We start from the raw sequence: 15,791 nt of genomic DNA, 5'->3' as shown, positions 1-15,791 counted from the left end.
CTTTCTGCGGTTAGACTTTGGGTGATAGTATTCGACGCTAGCTTTTCCAGACGCCTGAGAACCGCGTCAACTGATTTCACAAAAAAATGTTTTTCTTTTTTTTTTTTTACTAATGAGTCAAGGTTAGGATTAACAATACGAATGGATTAACAGACGAACAATGATGAATATTACGAGGTGATTTAAAATCTCCACCCATTGCTGTTGTGCAATTGACCCCCAAACAAAACAACACGTACTTAAATTTCCATAAAAATATTTATTGAACAATCTTTAAATCCATTTTTTTTTTTTTCAAATTGAGGTAGTCACTTTGACCAATCAAATTTACAGGATCGTTGGTAAATAACTCTCGACAAATGCTTGCAATGTATTACTGAAATATAATTCTTACAAAAAAGAAATATAATAAGAAAGCGATAAGCTAGCATGAAGTTTTTTTTCTATTTTTTTTTTATATAATTCTACATGAGTGCTAGCATTCGCCACTAGCTGGGAACCGCGTCAACTGATTTCACAAGGAACTCTTTTTTTTTTTTTATTTAAAAAAAAAAAAAATTTATTTATTTATTTTATTTTTTTTTTTTTTTACGAATGAGTCGAGACTTATCAAGGCTAAACCCCCATTTGATAATTGGGGTTAACATGACGGATAGATTAACAGATAAATGATAATAAATACTATTAAAAGATTTAAAATCTCCTCATCACACCAACTCATAAAAACAGCTGACCTATCCCCCCCCCAAGTATCACTACTTTTTTAGTAGACTTTTCAAATAGTCATAAAAATAAAGCGCCGCCTAGCGTCGAACGTTAGCAAAAGGGGTAGACAATTTCCATTCAAATCAAATGAATTTATTCATTTCTTGTAAGACTTTTCCAGTATACGGATTTGTTGTATTTACATTGTCGATGTTTTCTGCGGTTGGACTTTGTATTTTTAATGATGTTTGTCGATCCAATCACGGAAGGTAGAAACGCTGGTGAAGATTGCGGCGTCGATGGCGCAGTTGTATCCAAAGGAGGTGATACCAGCAAGGACCAAACGGCCATTAACGGGACAGTAGAGCGGGCCACCAGAGTCACCCTAAAAAAGAATGAAACGGTGGTTGAGTTTGGGGTTAAGTTGAAGGCAATAAATGAAAGCATGAGGAGAAAAAAATGAATTAAAACAAAATACATATAGCTGAAAAAAATCCCAGTTCTCGTAGGATGACGTAAAAACGTAAAAACGTTTATAAAATAATAGACATATTCGCAAGATATGATAATATTGTGGGGTCTACGTTCACCTGGATATTTTTTAATTGAGGTGAATAAAAGAAAGCATGGGGAGAAGTAAATTAAATATAGAGAGAGCGAGAGAAAGAGAGAGAGAGAAAGAGAGAGAGAAAGAAAGAGAGAGAAAGAAAGAGAGAGAGAAAGAAAGAGAGAGAGAGAAAGAAAGAAAGAGAGATAGAGAGAGAGAGAAAGAGAGAGAGAGAGAAAGAAAGAGAGAGAGAAAGAAAGAGAGAGAGATAGAGAGAGAGAAAGAAAGAGAGAGAGATAGAGAGACAGAGATAGAGAGAGAGAAAGAGAGAGAGAGAGAAAGAGAGAGAGAAAAAGAGAGAGAGAAAGAGAGAGAGTGAGAGAGAGATCTTGGTATACCATGAAGCTGTCTGCGTGCTTATTTCTCTGAGCATTTATAAATACACAGTTCTTTCTTTTTTTTTTTTTTTTCGAAAAGAACAAAATTTTCGAAGAAGGAATATAGCCAATGAGGTGACGAAATGTTTACGTGGGATCAACCCGGCATTTTTAAACTTAAAACGGTTAGCAACTTTAGTGGTCTTTCTCCAAAATCTAAGTCTATCATAAAATGTTAAAATGTACACATATACTTAATAACGTGCACATATATACACATACACATGAATTACATGCATGCACCCACCCACGAAGACAAACACACACACATATATGTGCGTGTGTGTGTGTGTAGTAGTAGTAGTAGTAATAGAACCCCGGGATACGGTGGTTCTAGAATACGGTTTTTTCAACTTACGATTTGGAATAGGATGTTTGCCCGGCCCCTGGTTACGGTATTTGCCTGATAGAGTTATTTATAATGTTATTTGATTATATATGTAAGTGTATTATATACTGTACTGTATTTTGTTACTAATTTTTAATGCCGTATACCTGGGTTCTAATATATATATATATATATATATATATATATATATATATATATATATATATATATATATATATATATATAGTTATAAAATATATAAATATATATGGGGATTAAGCTACACTGAATATTCCGAGTTTCATCCACTGTAGGACTCTTCAGGCTTATGCACATAAGCCTAAAGAGTCCTAGAGTGGATGAAACGTGGAATATTCAGTGTAGCTTAATCGCCATATATATTTTATAATTTACTAACTAGCTCTACCTACGTATTGAGCACATTTGAAATAAATACTTAAAGTTTACGCATAAATTTATACTTTCGTATATTAATTTTATGTGAGTAAATTAAGTAGTTGTATGTATATATATATATATATATATATATATATATATATATATATATATATAGTAATTTATAAAATATATATGGCGATTAACCTACACTGAATATTCTGCGTTTCATCCACTAGAGGATTCGTCAGGCTTATGCGCGAATTCTGTGGTTTCTTCTTGTTTTTATATATGTTGAGGATTTCTAGTTAGCCAATCAGCTTTCTAGTATCCACCGCGCCCCTTCCTATCAGCCAATGGGCATGCATTTTATCGAACAAAGGATCTGTTTTAGAACTAGGTTAGTGGTTTAAGGTAGACGTTTTCCTTCCTTTTTATATATATATATATATAAATATACCTATGTGTACACACACACATGCACATATACATACATATATATATATACATATATGTGTGATCGTTTATGTATATTCATGTTTATTTAATTTATTTATTTGTTTGTTTTCTATTGTTATTGTTAGTTTTAAAGCTATTTTGTATCGCTATCCTAGAGTAAGTTTTATTTTGTGAACACAGTTGTTTGCTATTTCTCATCTACAGTTTAATAGATTTTGAGGTTCTTTAAAGTACAGGATAGCAAATTTTTCATGGAGGCATAATTTACATGGGTCGTCTAAATGTTTGCATGTGGTAGCTTGTCTCATTATTTTCCATTCGACTACCGGCGAATGTCCGCTTTCTTTGATTTCCCAGTATTTATTCGCTAGTGTTGTTTTTATACGGTGTTTTTTATTTATTTTTTTTTAGTAAATGAAGTAGTTATATATATATATATATATATATATATATATATATATATATATATATATATATATATAAAGATTTCTATGGGTACAAAATTTTATGAAGGATTTTAATAGCACTGGGGGAAATGCCATTATTGAAATTGAGGATTTTTTTTTTTTTTTGACGATTTGAACTACATACTGGTTTTGGAGATTAGATTTTCAGACTTTGTAGTATTTCTTATCGATTAAACGTCAAAAAGAAAAAAAAAAGTCCTCAATTTCAATAATGGCATTTCCCCCAGTAATATATATATATATATATATATATATATATATATATATATATATATATATATATATTCGTATATTAATTTTATGTGAGTAAATTAAGTAGTTGTATATATATATACATATATATATATGTATATATATATATATATATATATATATATATATATATATATATATATATATATATATAACAGTAGAATGGTCACATAAAACTGAATATAACAGAAAATAGTAATATCTTGGTTTGGATGGATAACGCATGCAGAAATATGTCGACAAGTTGAAAATTTAAAATGTTCATTTCAACTTGCCGGCACATTACGCATGCGCAAATTTAATCATTGGCTAGAAGTGGTTTAATTTGAAAATCTTTTTTATTCATCTGTAGGGTTAGTTCAAACGGTAGGGAACATACCTAGAACACTAAAAGTTTTGGTTTCGATTTTAGCTGGTGGCACCCAAATCATTTTTTTAACTTTTGAAATCAGTATTATATATATATATATATATATATATATATATATATATATATATATATATATATATATATATATATATATATATATATATATATGGATTTCTACCTTTGGATTATTATGGACCGTCTTCTTCCAATTACGGGATTTCTTTGGATTTTACTTGTACAAATGGAAATTCTTTTAACTTTCTTGAAGTTATATATTTGGATTTTACCGTCACTGGATTATTTATCTTCCACCAGACTATCCATTCACGTGTAATCACCTTTTTCTTCACCATATTCCCTCTGCTTCACTTTTTTTGTTTTCAAGTAAGATCTTTGACTTACTTGTTGTTTTATCAAATATTTTTGCATGCAAAATCCGATCCTGCATTTTGCTAATTCCTACCCTCTGATGAGAAGGAAAGTATTTCTTCGAAACTACGCGGATTAAGGACTATCCACTTATCAAGTGTTTCCTTTTCAGATTAAATATGTTTTTAACTCATTTCAAAGTGTTTTTTAACATGTTTTATTAACTGTTTGCTCTTATTATAAGCTCTATCTCCTATTTGGTTTTATCGGGCTTTTACATCTGGCTGAGATAACTTTATAAATATTAATTCTTTAATATTTATAATATACTTTAATTTTACCATCTTGGATCATTTTGGTAAATTTAATTGTAATTTTTATCTTATATATATATATATATATATATATATATATATATATATATATATATATACATATATACATATATATATACATACATATATATATACATATATATACATATATATATACATATATAGATATATAGATATATATATATACACATATATATACATATATATATATATATATATATATATACTAGCTGGCAGCCCGGCGTTGCCCGGTCGTGCAGTACACTTAAACATGATATTTTTATTTATGCAGATTGTATATCTATTATTATAAAATCAATCCTTTATTGATTATTATATATTATGAGGAATAATTTGCCCGGTGGACTAATTCGAACAAAAAAAAAAAATAAATAAATAAATAAAAAAATAATAGTGATAATGTCGTTCATCGATTTACGTTTGTGTTTGTTTACAATGTCACGTCAGCTGACATTTGGGCTTGACGATGAATGCTCTTGAAATGTCACTTTTGATTAATGTTTAGTTTTAAAATATGCAATGGTTTGCAGTGATTTTAAATGGTACCTCTTCTTTAATCGTAAACAGAATTCATTAATAAGAAAAAAATAAAATTAAATAGTAGGGTACACCTGAGATTAAACAGGGGATTCATTCGATCTGTAGTGGAATGCTCAAACACTGAGCTATATCTCCAGATGATAAAAAATCGGGGGGGGGGGGGTTAAGAAGAAAAGATTTGCTGAAATTTTATTATCTCCCTTGCCGGTTTAACGGCAAATATTCTACTGCAAAAATTATTCTTTTTATCTATAAGAGAGAAAAGCTATTTTTGAGATCGTTTTTTTTTTTTTTCGATTTTCGTTACTTATCAGATGAATTTCTGTACAAAGCATATCTAAGAACACTGCCAGACATATAAATTAGTGAAATGTGTGAAATTTGCAAAAGATAGGCTCAGCCGTTCAGGCGTTTCGGAACCTATGAGGAAGGAACTCTTTCTCACCCTCACACACACACACACACACACACTTACACACATACATACACACATACACACACACACACTCACACACACACACACTTACACACACACTTACACACATACACTTACACACATACACATACACTCACACACACTTACACACACACACACATAGTTACACATACACACTTACACACACACACACTTACACACACACACTTACGCACACACACTTACACTCACACACACACACACACTTACACACAGACACACTCACACACACTTACTTACACACACACACTTACACACACACACACTTACACACACACACACACACTTACACACACTTACACACACACACAAAGTGAGTTTTATATAATAGTAGAGATACAGATAGAGATAGAGATATACAAACAGCCGGTCCCGATAACAGCAATTATCCCCCCTTTGTCGTTCATGGAAATTAAATAATGGACCTTACCATGCATGTGCTTGGTCCTCCATCGGCGAAATCTCCAGCGCAGATGTGTTGGTCATTCAGTTTAGCGTAGAACATTTTCTTCATACAGTAAGCGTGGGGGACGATGGGCATCGCGACCTTTTGCAAGATGTGGGTAGATGGGAGATTAACTGGAAATAAAATACAAAACAAAGACATCAGATATCCACCGGAAGCTGTAAGAATGGGGGGTTTATATATATATATATATATATATATATATATATATATATATATAGCCTTTGAAGTTTTTAACCTTTAAAACTATGCAAAAAAATATTTTTTATCATTTCTTAGAAAACCATCTAGTCAGTAAGTCATTTAATCACCTGCAATCACTGCATCAACTCGCTCTCGAATTTACTATAATACCAATAATTTATTTTTCAAGGGATCATCAATTGTTTACTATGAAACACTGTTTCGGGGATTAAAAACAAAACAGTATATTACATCATAGCTCCCCAGCAGTGTTGATCAAACACCACCACCCTTAATCTTAGGAAGAAGACTTGTTACAAACATATATACATATATATATAAGAGCAAATAGTTAATAAAACATGTTATTGGATACTTTACATTTCACCAGACTATCCATTCACGTGAAATCACCTTTTTCTTTACCATATTCCCTCTGCTTCACTTTTTGTTATCAAGTAAGATCTTTGACTTACTTGCAGTTTCATCAAATACTTTTGTATGCAAAATCCGATCCTGTATTTTGCTAATTCCTACCCTCTGATGAGAAGGAAAGTATTTCTTCGAAACTCCGCGGATTAAGGACTATCCACTTATTAAGTGTTTCCTTTTCAGATTAAATATGTTTTTAACTCATTTCAAAGTGTTTTTTAACATATTTTATTAACTGTTTGCTCTTATTATAAGCTCTATCTCATATTAGGTTTTATCGAGCTTTTACATCTGGTTGAGATTACTTTATAAATATTAATTCTTTAATATTTATAATATACCTTAGTTTTACCATCTTGGATCATTTTGGTAAATTTAATTGTAATTTTTATTTATATATATATATATATATATATATATATATATATATATATATATATATATATATATATATATATATAGATAGATAGATAGATAGATAGATAGATAGATTAAATGACAAAAATTATATTCCAAAATTCATGATGTTGACAATTTTTATATTTTATTCCTTTACATTGATTGATCCTTACAGTTCTTGACAGTATCTGTTTCGTAGCGCAAAATCAATCACTTAAATATTATATCAATTAGTGAATCTATTATGCTCTTAACTCATCAGAAGAAACATTTATAATATTTGCTAATATTTTTTCCTCTGAGGAGATGGGTAAACATCGAAGAAAACTTATGGGTTAAGGAGATTTGTTTTGCATGTAATAAAAATTCTTGACTTGAAATTTTACCGTTCCAAATCATAAAATTTAAATTACTATATATATATATATATATATATATATATATATATATATATATATATATATATATTCATATATATATATATATATATATATATATATATATTTATATATATATATATATATTTATATATATATATATATATTTATATATATATATATATATATATATATATATATATATATATATATATATATATATATACTGAAATAGGTATAACAATAAAGTTTACCAAGATAATCCAAGATGGCAAATCTAAAGTATATTATAAATATTAAAGAGTTAATATTTATAAAGTAATCTCACTACTTGTATATATATATATATATATATATATATATATATATATATATATATATATATATATATATATACTAGCAAAAGTACCCGTCGTTGACTGGGTTCAAAAACAGCCGCCAGAAAATGGACTCTGATTTATGAAAGTATGATAGGTTATGAAAAGGAAGGCTTGTAAAGAGATAGCTTCGAATTTGGGGGTATCAAAACCAAAGCAAAATATGATGAAAGTAAAAATAAAATATATAAACCCTATAATTTATTATACCATACCTGTTCACACTGAAACACTTATCATAATATTCTGTGGATCTATATTAAAAAAACTTGTTAAACTTAGTGACATATTTCCATTCTATGGAGGTCAGGCGCGAACGAACTTCCCATAATTTTATTATACCATATTTCTTCAAACTGAAACATAATTATCAAAGTATACTTACGCAGATAGATATGAAAAGTCTTTATTAAAGTGTGTGCCTATTTCCATTCTATGGAGGCCAGGCGCGAACACAGACCCCGCAATTTTATTATACAATCCCTATTTTAGTTAAAACATACTCATCAAAGTATTATTATGTGCATCTATATCAAAAACACTTGTAAACGTATATTTTGTTTTTTAATTTTTTATTTCCATACTTTGTGGATCAGGCGCGAACACAGACCCCACAATTTTAATGAATCATCATTATGCCAGATCAAACATACTCATTACTGTGTCTCGATACGTCTTCTATCATTATATGTGATCAGTTTTCTATAATAGTCAACCATATAGGAGCCTATTTGTGACGAGACACACACACACACACAGACTTCAGCTTTATATATATATATATATATATATATATATATATATATACATACATATACATATATATATACATATACATATATATATATATATATATATATATATATATATATATATATATATATATATATATATATATAAAATGACATATTTGTCGGGGTTTCTTTTGGTCACAATGTAGGGTTTAACAACGTTTTACCAAAGTGGGCGAACACAGGAAATGAAGGGTCAACGGACAGTCGTGAAGGGTCGTGAAGGAAGGAAAACAACTTACACCCAAGTTTTCCCCATCCGACGGCGTAACAGTGTTTACGGTCGAAGGTTTGTCCGCGACTGGCTAGTTCTGCGGGCTGGACACATTTGGAGTAGGGAATGGGCTTACTCAATTTGAGCATAGCAATGTCGTTACCTGTAAAACAGACAAAAAGAAAAATAGATGTGCAGGACTGTTTAAAGGTACACATATTTGATATTACAATAGAAAAATCCGAGCATGAAAAGTAATATGGTTAAGCTTAGACATGGAAAAGTAAAGGACTAGTTGTTAAAAGTGGAAAAGAAAAGGACAAGATATTCTAGCAAGAAATATAATAAATTAATAACTTAAAATACCGTAGCATTAAGAATTGATTATATAATTTTATAAAGTTAATTAAAAAAATATCTTAATGCTGAAATATTTTAAGTTATAAATTTATTATATTTTTAATAGAATATCTTATATATACTTTTCGATGTTTAAGCTTAACATATTACTTTTCATGCTCGCATTTTTCTATTCACTTGTTCTTTGTTTAATTTCAGTCTTACTTTTTGCCGCCATAAACACATATGTAATAACAATGTACGGCACTCGTCTGCTTTCAATAAAATACCCCAATTATCTCCCTTTCATGCTTTCTGTTTCATTTGTTACTTCTCTTTTCAAATTAGTAGCAACAGTAGTCGCTGGAGCGACGTGGTTGCTACGGAAACCAGTCATGAAAAGCGTCGCTTACCTCCTTACATATTTTTATAATTTTGAACACCAGAAAATTGAATTTTTTTTTTTTTTTCACAGTATAGCTGAGAAGTTGATCTATAAACTTTATAATTTTTTGAAATTTGGTCGAAAAATGAGTCAGCGGTGAAGCTTTAAAGCAGTTCTAAATGAGTAAAACTGCCACTTAACCATATATTCAAACACTACCGTGCTTGTATGATATATATTGCAAACTTTGCTTTCGTATATACTGTATCCCCTGAAGAGGTCTCTAGTTACTGGTAACTAGCTGCCCGAATCATGCTCATGACTGTGTAGCAACATATTACTGCGTATGTAAAAACAAATAAAGAGTATACCTTCCTCTATTTCGGTATTGAGCACTCTTGTATTAATCTCTTTATACTTCATTGGTTACTTAACCTCTGGAAAACAATAACCTCAGATTACATATATATATATATATATATATATATATATATATATATATATATATATATATATATATATATATATATATATATATATATATATATATATATATATATATATTACATTCAAACTGAAGAAGATCGAAGGATCGGTGGAAAATATGTGCTTTTGAAAGAAAAGAAGCATTTTCGTTTATTTCGAAAGAAATTTTGTATTCCTACACGTCAACACATAGGAAATAAATAGAGAAAAGATATAAACACACACACACACACATATATATATATATATATATATATATATATATATATATATATGAGAGAGAGAGAAAGAGAGAGAGAGAGGAAAAGAGAGCGAATGAGAGATTGTGGAAGTGGGTCGCTAACACTTTATCATTCAAACACTGCCGTAAAAAAAAAAGATGCAAAAAACAAACTATGTAGGACATGAAATAATTAAACACACTTATGCTAGACATTTCGTTTTAGTTAGTCTTTGTCAAGAATAACATTCATTGAACAGAACTGGATAAAATATGTTGGATATTGCCGTTGTGTGTGTCGAAAACAAATTTCTCATTTTTTTTCTGCTGCATGTATGTAAGGTCATTTGAATAAAAATCATGTACCTGGTGTCTTAATACCTACGCTGTGTGCACCAAATATTGTCACATGTAAACTTTAACTTGTATAACAATAATAATTATCAAATGTACCAAAATATCATTTGGAAAAAACACTCATGAATCTGACATCTTGTTTTGGCATAAGCTTATACCTGTATCACAATAATAATTATTAAATGTTCCAAAATGTCATTTGGAAAATATTATGCATCTCACATATGCTTGTACCTGCATAACAATAATACATTTTCCAAAATGTGTTTAAGAAAAGCGTAGATTTTACAGAAAAAAATTAATATTTTCAAGAAAACCTAATATTTATTTTTTTACTGCTGTTCGTTGCCGGCGGAAGAACTTTCTCGAAATGAAACTGGCTGAAACTACTGTCAATAATTTTCCCTGCTCTTTATCTGTGCCTAAATACAAACGTAGATTCCATGAGCAAAGCTTCTTTCTTAGAACTGCACGCCTGTGGAACTCTCTGCCGCTTGCCTGTTTCGCACTTGACTACAACTTGGACGTATTCAAGTCCAACATAAACAAACTCCTGACAAACAGCCCCCTTAAGTAAGACACTCTATCAAAACCCCCAATACTAATGATTACTACAATACTATCTCATTGATTACTGTACACGCAATAACCCTTATCCCTGAGCGGCCTTCGGGCCTTGATAAGAGGTGACCCCCATGTAAAAAAAATGAGAATATTTCCTTATGAATCTTTACTCTGGTCGTCTGTTGAAAGGCAATCGACCGAAAAAGACGGAAGAGATGGGGTAGATGATTGCCGGTTTTGCGCGATCCATGCTTGACGGGAATTCCCGAGAACTGGTATCTTAATATCTAGACGGTTTGCACCAAAGATCGTTTGTGCCTGTAGAACAATAATAATTATCAAATGTACCAAAAAATTATTTGAAAACAAAATATTCAACTGGTATCTTAATATCTAGACGGTTTGCACCAAAGATCGTTTGTGCCTGTAGAACAATAATAATTATCAAATGTACCAAAAAATTATTTGAAAAAAAAATATTCAACTGGTATCTTAATATCTAGACGGTTTGCACAAAAGATCGTTTGCGCCTCTAGAACAATAATAATTATCAAATGTACCAAAAAAATCATTTGAAAAAATATATTCAACTGGTATCTTAATATCTAGACGGTTTGCACCAAAGATCGTTTGTGCCTGTAGAACAATAATAATAATCAAATGTACCAAAAAATCATTTGAAAAAAAAAATTTCAACTGGTATCTTAATATCTAGACGGTTTGCACCAAAGATCGTCTGTGCCTGTAGAACAATAATAATTATCAAATGTACCAAAAAATTATTTGAAAAAAAAATATTCAACTGGTATCTTAATATCTAGACGGTTTGCACCAAAGATCGTTTGCGCCTCTGGAACAATAATAATTATCAAATGTACCAAAAAATCAATTGAAAAAATAATATTTAACTGGTATCTTAATATCTAGACGGTTTGCACCAAAGATCGTTTGTGCCTGTAGAACAATAATAATAATCAAATGTACCAAAAAATCATTTGAAAAAAAAATATTCAACTGGTATCTTAATATCTAGACGGTTTGCACCAATAATCGGTTGCGCCTCTAGAACAATAATAATTATCAAATGTACCAAAAAATCATTTGAAAAAAAAATATTCAACTTGTATCTTAATATCTAGACGGTTTTGCACCAAAGATCGTTTGTGCCTGTAGAACAATAATAATTATCAAATGTACCAAAAAATCATTTGAAAAAAAAATATTCAACTGGTATCTTAATATCTAGACGGTTTGCACCAAAGATCGTTTGTGCCTGTGGAACAATAATAATTATCAAATGTACCAAAACATCATTTGAAAAAAAAATATTCAACTGGTATCTTAATATCTAGACGGTTTGCACCAAAGATCGTTTGTGCCTGTAGAACAATAATAATTATCAAATGTACCAAAAAATCATTTGAAAAAAAATATTCAACTGGTATCTTAATATCTAGACGGTTTGCACCAAAGATCGTTTGTGCCTGTAGAACAATAATAATTATCAAATGTACCAAAAAAATCATTTGAAAAAAAAATATTCACCTGGTATCTTAATATCTAGACGGTTTGCACCAAATATCGTTTGAGCCTGTAGAACAATAATAATTATCAAATGTACCAAAAAATTATTTGAAAAAAATATTCAACTGGTATCTTAATATCTAGACGGTTTGCACCAAAGATCGTTTCCGCCTGTAGAACAATAATAATTATCAAATGTACAAAAAATTATTTGAAAAAATATTCAACTGGTATCTTAATATCTAGACGGTTTGCACCAAAGATCGTTTGAGCCTGTATAACAATAATAATTATCAAATGTACCAAAAAATTATTTGAAAAAAATATTCAACTGGTATCTTAATATCTAGACGGTTTTCACCAAAGATCGTTTGAGCCTGTATAACAATAATAATTATCAAATGTACCAAAAAATTATTTGAAAAAAAAAATATTCAACTGGTATCTTAATATCTAGACGGTTTGCACCAAAGATCGTTTGCGCCTCTAGAACAATAATAATTATCAAATGTACCAAAAAATTATTTGAAAAAAATATTCAACTGGTATCTTAATATCTAGACGGTTTGCACCAAAGATCGTTTGCGCCTCTAGAACAATAATAATTATCAAATGTACCAAAAAATCATTTGAAAAAAAAATATTCAACTGGTATCTTAATATCTAGACGGTTTGCACCAAAGATCGTTTGCGCCTCTAGAACAATAATAATTATCAAATGTACCAAAAAATTATTTGAAAAAAAAATATTCAACTGGTATCTTAATATCTAGACGGTTTGCACCAAATATCGTTTGAGCCTGTATAACAATAACAATTATCAAATGTACCAAAAAATTATTTGAAAAAAATATTCAACTGGTATCTTAATATCTAGACGGTTTGCACCAAAGATCGTTTGCGCCTGTAGAACAATAATAATTATCAAATGTACAAAAAATTATTTGAAAAAATATTCAACTGGTATCTTAATATCTAGACGGTTTGCACCAAAGATCGTTTGAGCCTGTATAACAATAATAATTATCAAATGTACCAAAAAATTATTTGAAAAAAATATTCAACTGGTATCTTAATATCTAGACGGTTTTCACCAAAGATCGTTTGAGCCTGTATAACAATAATAATTATCAAATGTACCAAAAAATTATTTGAAAAAAAAATATTCAACTGGTATCTTAATATCTAGACGGTTTGCACCAAAGATCGTTTGCGCCTCTAGAACAATAATAATTATCAAATGTACCAAAAAATTATTTGAAAAAAATATTCAACTGGTATCTTAATATCTAGACGGTTTGCACCAAAGATCGTTTGCGCCTCCAGAACAATAATAATTATCAAATGTACCAAAAAATCATTTGAAAAAAAAATATTCAACTGGTATCTTAATATCTAGACGGTTTGCACCAAAGATGGTTTGCGCCTCTAGAACAATAATAATTATCAAATGTACCAATAAATCATTTGAAAAAAATATTCAACTGGTATCTTAATATCTAGACGGTTTGCACCAAAGATCGTTTGCGCTTGTAGGACAATAATAATTATCAAATGTACCAATAAAGCATTTGAAAAAAAAATTCAACTGGTATCTTAATATCTAGACGGTTTGCACCAAAGATCGTTTGAGCCTCTAGAACAATAATAATTATCAAATGTACCAAAAAATCATTAAAAAAAATATTCAACTGGTATCTTAATATCTGGACGGTTTGCACTAAAGATCGTTTTTCGCCTGTAGAACAATAATAATTATCAAATGTACTAAAAAATCATTTGAAAAAAATACTCAACTGGTATCTCAATATCTAGACGGTTTGCACCAAAGATCGTTTGTGCCTGTAGAACAATAATAATTATCAAATGTACCAAAAAATCATTTGAAAAAAAATATTCAACTGGTATCTTAATATCTAGACGGTTTGCACCAAAGATCGTTTGTGCCTGTAGAACAATAATAATTATCAAATGTACCAAAAAATTATTTGAAAAAAAAATATTCAACTGGTATCTTAATATCAAGACGGTTTGCACCAAAGATCGTTTTCGCCTCTGGAACAATAATAATTATCAAATGTACCAAAAAATCATTTGAAAAAAAAATATTTAACTGGTATCTTAATATCTAGACGGTTTGCACCAAAGATCGTTTGTGCCTGTAGAACAATAATAATTATCAAATGTACCAAAAAATCATTTGAAAAAAAAATATTCAACTGGTATCTTAATATCTAGACGGTTTGCACCAAAGATCGTTTGTGCCTGTAGAACAATAATAATTATCAAATGTACCAAAAAATCATTAAAAAAAATATTCAACTGGTATCTTAATATCTAGACGGTTTGCACCAAAGATCGTTTGTGCCTGTAGAACAATAATAATTATCAAATGTATCAAAAAATCATTTGAAAAAAAATATTCAACTGGTATCTTAATATCTAGACGGTATGCACCAAAGATCGTGTGTGCCTGTAGAACAATAATAATTATCAAATGTACCAAAAAAATCATTTGAAAAAAAAATATTCAACTGGTATCTTAATATCTAGACGGTTTGCACCAAAGATCGTTTGAGCCTGTATAACAATAATAATTATCAAATGTACCAAAAAATTATTTGAAAAAATATATTCAACTGGTATCTTAATATCTAGACGGTTTGCACCAAAGATCGTTTGAGCCTGTATAACAATAATAATTATCAAATGTACCAAAAAATTATTTGAAAAAAATATTCAACTGGTATCTTAATATCTAGACGGTTTTCACCAAAGATCGTTTGAGCCTGTATAACAATAATAATTATCAAATGTACCAACAAATTATTTGAAAATAATATTCAACTGGTATCTTAATATCTAGACGGTTTGCACCAAAGATCGTTTGAGCCTGTAGAACAATAATAATTATCAAATGTACCAAAAAATTATTTGAAAAAAAAATATTCAACTGGTATCTTAATATCTAGACGG

The 15,791-nt window shown here is 29.5% G+C and overlaps 1 protein-coding gene across 1 annotated transcript in view; it reads right to left on the bottom strand.

The window, feature by feature from the left end:
- Window positions 1-239: 239 nt before the first annotated feature.
- The window catches only part of LOC145269040 (chymotrypsin-1-like), a 35,183-nt gene continuing 19,631 nt past the window's right edge, over window positions 240-15,791 (bottom strand). Inside the window, exons 4-6 of the mRNA XM_080124642.1 lie at window positions 8,969-9,103; window positions 6,132-6,280; window positions 240-1,090 (exon numbers count right to left, since the gene is read on the bottom strand). Of these exons, the coding sequence (XP_079980768.1) occupies window positions 944-1,090; window positions 6,132-6,280; window positions 8,969-9,103 (431 nt within the window). The 3' untranslated portion in view covers window positions 240-943. The remainder of the gene's footprint in view (window positions 1,091-6,131; window positions 6,281-8,968; window positions 9,104-15,791) is intronic.

The sequence above is a fragment of the Euprymna scolopes genome, chromosome 45 (genome assembly GCF_053919585.1).
Source record: "Euprymna scolopes isolate OS-2025 chromosome 45, ASM5391958v1, whole genome shotgun sequence".
NCBI classification, from domain to species: Eukaryota; Metazoa; Mollusca; class Cephalopoda; order Sepiida; family Sepiolidae; genus Euprymna; species Euprymna scolopes.
This window is presented reverse-complemented; position numbering and strand designations above follow the sequence as displayed.